This window comes from Pseudophryne corroboree, chromosome 2, assembly GCF_028390025.1.
Source record: "Pseudophryne corroboree isolate aPseCor3 chromosome 2, aPseCor3.hap2, whole genome shotgun sequence".
Classification (NCBI taxonomy): Eukaryota; Metazoa; Chordata; class Amphibia; order Anura; family Myobatrachidae; genus Pseudophryne; species Pseudophryne corroboree.
The window spans coordinates 1,038,988,888-1,038,995,927 of NC_086445.1; the positions used below are offsets into that span (position 1 = coordinate 1,038,988,888).

General features: G+C 49.8%; 1 protein-coding gene across 2 annotated transcripts in view; it reads right to left on the reverse strand.

Annotated features, from left to right (window-relative positions):
* SIDT1 (SID1 transmembrane family member 1) overlaps positions 1–3,980 on the reverse strand; it is a 140,226-nt gene extending 136,246 nt beyond the window's left edge. Inside the window, exons 1-2 of one of the 2 annotated variants that reach the window (XM_063956804.1) lie at positions 3,766–3,980; positions 2,603–2,923 (exon numbers count right to left, since the gene is read on the reverse strand). In XM_063956804.1, coding sequence (XP_063812874.1) covers positions 2,603–2,794 — 192 coding nt within the window. In that variant the 5' untranslated portion in view covers positions 2,795–2,923; positions 3,766–3,980. The remainder of the gene's footprint in view (positions 1–2,602; positions 2,924–3,765) is intronic. The other variant, XM_063956805.1, reaches the window with a different exon arrangement.
* Between the last annotated feature and the right edge of the window lie 3,060 nt (positions 3,981–7,040).

Below are 7,040 nucleotides of genomic sequence, written 5' to 3' on the forward strand. Positions count from 1 at the left end.
ACAGACGTGGAAGAGATGAGCTGGCCATACACTGAGTGATAATGTCCAGTATACAGACGTGGAAGAGATGAGCTGGCCATACACTGAGTGATAATGTCCAGTATACAGACGTGGAAGAGATGAGCTGGCCATACACTGAGTGATAATGTTCAGGTCAGACGATGAAACTACTGCGTTCAGGGTATGGACTTGAGTGATCATCGTTCACAGCCTGAAAACGTCTGACTGGATTGTTTGGTTATCACCTGTCCGATCCCTCCGACCATGGTTCAGCAGACTCCACCCTGTTAGATGAAGATCCCCTCCACGGATGTGCACCAGGGAAAGGCTCTGCAGCGGCATTTGCATTAAGTCGCCGATGAGCGATCGCCATAAGACGCCCCGAATGAGCATTATGTGCACCAAATATAGGCTAAGTGATGATGATGGTGGGTAACAAACCATGCGTACAGATAGGGGCCAGGCGTAGGGAAAGATGTACACTGTATACCGCTGACTATACACATTTATTTCCATGCACGCAGTCCGGGAGAACATACGGATGACTGGCGTATGGCTGTACACCCCTCCCTGTTTGGGGACTGCACCGTGTCACCGGCAGCGCTCAGACGGACAGTACAAGTTATCAGCCTTGTGTATTAATAAACCTGTGGATGACGTACGGCCTCTTGGCGCTGCGCCATCCTTCTAGATGGGTGATTAGAACTAAGCGTTATTGATTAATATCGTACTGGGGATTCCCATGCGGCTGATGTTACAGGATAACACTGCTGGAGAAACACCAGATAAGACGTTTATCATTTCTGTAAATGCATTACCCTAAATGCTCCTGGTTTAACGTACTACGCTACTGTATATTGCAGTCTCTTATTGTTACGTTGCAGCTTAGGCCTTGACTGGGTAAGGACTCACTGTATACAGAGCGGCATGCAATGCAATGTTGGATTTTATATATAGGGGAACCAGCAGCGCCTGTGAACAGCCAGCGAGCTCTCAGCAATCCCTCCTTACAGAGCCGGTGAACAGGCCGGTGTCCTGCAGGCTGGCCGTCTGTCACAATCCATCTAGATCTGGGCAGGGATCCCGGAGGCGCCCCTCCAACGAGCCGGAGATGGTGATACATTAATGATGCAATACAGGGGAAGAGAACAGCAGCGATTTCAGGACATGCAGCGTGCTATAATACACCCCAGAAGTAACAGGAAGCACCAACACGCCCAATAATGCACAGGCAGTTACAACAGGAACCACAAGTAACAGCACAACCAGGAACCAGCCTAATGGGCACGTGCCCTACACTAATATAACATACATTACAGCGTGACCAGGTTGGTGCGTCCATGTATGGCAGGATACTGCACACAGATGTAAGCATGCCAACCACTCACAACCACCCAGCTGTATGGGCGTACCAGCTGCAGAACACGGGCACTGGCATGGAAAATAACACAGTGTCTTTTATAATGATGGAATCATTAATCCACTAGAGACTGACAAGGCGGGCACTGCCCTCTCACCCGTCCTGATGTGTGGTAAATACGGAGTTCTTGGAAAACATCTCTGCACTGAGTAAGACTGGCGTAATGCCAGGCGGAGGGGGGCGGCCGGTTTAGTTAGTGTTCTGCCGTTACACCAATGCATGCCAGTGGCTGTGGGCACATTACCCTGATGTGTCATTCCGGTAAGGACAAGGCATTATACAGACATGGTCTCCCTTTAAAAGCAGACCAGGTCAGCAGGATGGACTTAGTCTCAGGCCCTAGAACAGATATGGGGACCAGTCCCTATCTCTTATACATACACACGCGTGTTCAGCAGGTGCAATAACACATCTAGGGATATATTTACAAAGCGGCAGCTTCTTGGCTGGTTGGGTGTAATATTAAAAGCAGGTCCAATATCAAGTGCAATGCCCGCTGTATAATATTCCTGCCGCTGTCAATGGTGAGTACAAATCCGCTAAGCATTGGCGGCGAGCAAAGGTCGCAGATTCATAAATATACTCCCTACACTTCTTACTTGCCTCTGAGATTACCATGGGGATGGTTCTATATACATGTAATAGCTATATGCAGTGGTGGGATTACAGGGAAAGGGGAGGTGCAGCCACCAGGGGTACAAAAGTGAGGAGGCACACCCGCCCCGAGGCTCCTGCACCCCTCCGAGGTACCAGCTCACCTCCAAAAGGAGCAGCGAAAGAGACGGCACTGGCATGGTTCTGCAACGGGCAGAGTGTGAGGCCAGGAGGTCACAGTGGCAGTGCCAGGCTATCAGGCATTCCAAGTTCAGTTATTATAACTCCCAACAGAACCAAACCAGGTACCGTGTGTCCAACCCTCACTAACACAGCGTCATCTCTGCCTACTACAACCATGATTTATATATGTCACTCATCACCCACTAACCGGCAATCTGCCAGCCTCAGCTGCTGCTAAACAATAACACCCAGCAAGCCCCGCAGGCCGCCATGTTGGATACTGCGGTGCAATGACAGACGATTTAAGCCCACACCTTCTATGTACGTACTATATACTATACTATATATACTATATACTGTCAGCAGTTTATCCAGTGATGACCAGCGCAATACCCCTTTCCGTACCTTGCCGGGGACGCTGGTGTAGTTGAAGGCGTAGACCTCTTCGATGTCCCTGTCGATACTCCCAGTGTAGCGCGTGCCAAACTGCGCCGGTTTCATGTCCGTCGGCCTGCTCTCAGCCCTGGTCAGCCTGCCCGCCATGAGAGGGACCAGCAAACACTGGCAGAGGCAGAAGGCTACCCCCGCCGGCCTCATCTCTCCGCTGAGTCCTGACCTCCAGAGACGACTCTCTCAGTCCCTCCGACGGCCTCTCCCCATGGGCCGGAGCAATGTGAGGACAATACGGTGTAGATTATCTCCGCACGGTACCGACGCCGGGATTCCCTAACAGGGGAACAATAAATCATCCATCAGACAGCAGTGACTATGGCATAGTATTATTACTATATACACCGGAATATTCCGTCATGACTGAGACCTGCAGGAGAATGATCAATTCTAATCTCGTGATGCACAGACCACCGCTATCTATCTATCTATCTATCTATCTATCTATCTATCTATCTATCTATCTATCTATCTATATGTATCTATCCATCTATCTATATGTATCTATGTATCTATGTATCTATGTATCTATCTATCTATCTATCTATCTATATGTATCTATCTATCTATATGTATGTATCTATCTATCTATCTATATGTATCGATCTATCTATCTATCTATCTATCTATCTATATGTATCTATCTATATGTATCTATGTATCTATCTATCTATAGCTATCTATCTGTATCTATCGATCGATATGTATCTATGTATCTATGCATCTATCTATCTATCTATCTATCTATCTATCTATCTAGCTATATGTATCGATCTATTGATCTATCTATCTATGTATCTATATGTATCTATTGATCGATCGATCGATCTATCTATGTTATCTATATCTATCTATCTATCTGTCTGTCTGTCTGTCTGTCTGTCTATCTATCTATCTATCTATCTATCTATCTATCTATCTATCTGTATCTATCAATCGATCTAGCTAATATCTATTACTCATCTATCTAGCTAATATCTCTCTCTCTCACATCTATCTATCTAGACATTTCCTGATACAGAGGCTCACAGTAAATGCAGCTACAACAATAACACACAGGGAAATAGATGAATCTGTGGATTACACACACAATGCATTCTGTGATGGGATTTATCTACCTGCGGGTGTATTAGGCTGCTGCTTCGTCCCCCTTCTGTTCTGCTGGTGGCCTCAGGGCTGTCACAGTCACCATCCCCAGTGCTCATTATTAGAATCACACACCACTGGCTGCAGGGAGCAGGCACTTGGCACACAGGCACCAGCTGCAGTCCCTCCCTCTCTGGCATCCGATTGGATGTCCTGGGCTGGAAAGGGACCGAGCACAGGACAGGTGACCAATCACACAGCAATAATCTGCATTTATCTCATTTTTTGGTTCTGAAGCAAAAAGGGTCAGGTGCAGAGGGAGCAGCAGGTGGACTATGGCGCCACCTGGTGCTGGGATATGGCATTGCTATACTGACAACCAGTATCACCTTCTGTAATGCAGGCAGGGACTGTGTGCTAACTAGGAGTAGGACTGATAAAATACAGAATTAGACATTTATTAACGAAGACATTATTTTGCTTTTTGCATCTGATTATTGTATAATTATTCACCATATTTGTAACAAAACCTTTTCATCTATGCGTTTTGTCTAAGGTGTAACTAGGAGTAAAGGGTCCACAATGTGTCTTCTTGGACCAGATTACCGCGTTGCCGACACATCCGCTACATATGTACGCGTGTGAGAGGCGGCTGTAACTATGGTGAAAAGATACAGACTGACAATAGATTTCACTTATTAAACACACAGAACATTGAAAATACTTTATTCATTTAATATATACTAGGTGATTCATCGCGCCCTACGGGCGCTCTTCACACCGTCGTAAGGGGCTACGCCCCCTTAACCCTTGCACACCCTTGTGGCGTGCAATATTTTTATTATATGGAGTATTACATCCAATCCTAATTGTGTGAGTGTTTATATATTGCACGGACAAAGGGCGTGCAATAGTTAAGTGGTGGAAGCCCCTTGCAACGTGGTTGAGGGAGTAGGGGGTGCGGGGAAGAGGCGGATGGGATCCTGGGGTGCCACGGGAGGGGCAGTTGCGGTGGTGCCGCAGGTGGGGGAGGGTGCGTGGGTGCCGCGGGTGGAGGTCCGGAGCTGCTGCAGGTGGGGGAGGAGCAGCTGCGGGGTTGCCCCAGGTGGGGGAGGGGTGGATGCGGTGGTGCGACGGGAGGTACGGGGTCGCTTCGGGTGGGGAGGGGATCCAGAGCTATCGCGGCGCTGGAGCGGGTGTGTGGGGGTGCCGCGGATGGGGCCCGAAGGTACTTTGAGTGGGGGAGGGGCGGGTAATGCTTATCCTGCTTCTCCTCTTGTCAGCAGCTAAGCTGCTGTCCTCCCTTTGGCAGTGGCTCTCCCAGAGACTCGCACAGCAGCCAGTCACTATTGTTTCTGCCGGTGTCTCAATATGCTGCATTACAGGGAAGAAGATGTACACAATAAACTACAGCTCCCAGCAGCCCTAAGGGGCGGAATGCTTCGGTGCTAAGGGCTGCTGGGAGCTGTAGTTTATGTAGTGCATCTACTTCCCTATAATGCGGCACGTTGGGACACTGGTGCTAACAATAGTGACTGGCTGGCAGAACTGTGTGACTGGCTGAATCAATGTAAAAGGTGAGAGTGCAGTGTCAGTGTCAGTGTCAGTGACACTGCACACAGGTCCGGCGCTAGCCGCTCAGCAAAGGGATGCAGTGCAGGGAGGCACCAGGAAGGAGAGACGTTCTCCCTGCTCTGCATCCCTGTGCTGAGCTTCTGCTGCTATCCCTGCTGCTGCTGCCGGCTGCTGTCACACATGCAGTGGCGCCGGCAGCACAAAGCCTCCTCTCTCCCCCTCCCCTCCCCTGTGTGACATTCAGTGGCCGGGAGGAAGCCAAAGTGGGCGGGGCTAGATGGGAGTAAGGGGCGGGGCTACACTGGACAATGCTGCAGCAGGAGGATGAGCTGCTACAGCTTCGGCAGCCAGACTTCATTAGATAAGTGTCTGGAAAGAGAGTGAGTGTGTGTGTGTATATACAGTGTCTGTGTATACTGTATATATGTGTGACTGTGTATGTGTGTAATGTATGTACAGTATGTATGTGTGTGTGTTTGTATATATGTGTTGTGTGTGTGTGTGTGTGTGTGTGTGTGACTGTTGCATAATGTGTGTGTTACTGATACAGGGGGCGTTACGTGTGTAAGCGTCACTGGTACAGGGGGCGTTACGTGTGTAAGCGGCACTGGTACAGAGGGCGTTATGTGTGTAAGCGTCACTGGTACAGGGGGCGTTACGTGTGTGAGCGTCACTGGTACAGGGGGCATTACGTGTGTAAGCGGCACTGGTACAGGGGGCGTTACGTGTGTAAGCAGCACTGCTACAAGGGGCATTATGTGTGTAAGCGGCACTGGTACAGGAGGCATTATGTGTGTAAGCGTCACTGGTACAGGGGGCATTACGTGTGTAAGCGGCACTGGTACAGAGGGCGTTATGTGTGTAAGCGTCACTGGTACAGGGGGCATTACGTGTGTAAGCGGCACTGGTACAGAGGGCGTTATGTGTGTAAACGGTACTGGGAGAGGGGGCATTACGTGTGTAAGCGTCACTGGTACAGGGGGTGTTACTTGTGTAAGCGTCACTGGTACAGGGGCGTTATGTGTGTAAGCGGCACTGGTACAGGGGGCATTACGTGTGTAAGCGTCACTGGTACAGGGGGCGTTACGTGTGTAAGTGTCACTGGTACAGGGGGCGTTATGTGTGTAAACGGTACTGGGATAGGGGGCATTACGTGTGTAAGCGTCACTGGTACAGGGGGCGTTACGTGTGTAAGCGTCACTGGTACAGGGGGCGTTACGTGTGTAAGCGTCACTGGTACAGGGGGGCGTTACGTGTGTAAGCGTCACTGCTACAGGGGGCCTTACGTGTGTAATTGTCACTGTTACAGGGGGTGTTACTTGTGTAAGCATCACTGGTACAGGGGGGGCGTGACATGTGTAAGCGTCACTGGTACAGGAGGGCATGACATGTGTAAGCGTCACTGGTACAGGGGGCATTACATGTGTAAGTGTCTCTGGTACAGGGGGGCGTTACATGTGTAAGTGTCTCTACTACAGGGGTCATTATGTGCGCTGTGGGTTTGTAAAGTATGCGAGGGTGCAAATTTATAGTTTGCAGGGGGGCGCCGAACACTCTAGCACCGGGCCAGACTGCACACCCACTGCAGTGCACAGCACTGTCACCTTTTACATTGATTCAGCGTCCATACATTACCCTCCGCGATATCACCCTCTCTATCCGCTACATTAACCATCTCGGGGCTTCCAGGCCGGCAGGGCAGGTGCTGTGTTGCGGGGTCAGGGCCTCTGGA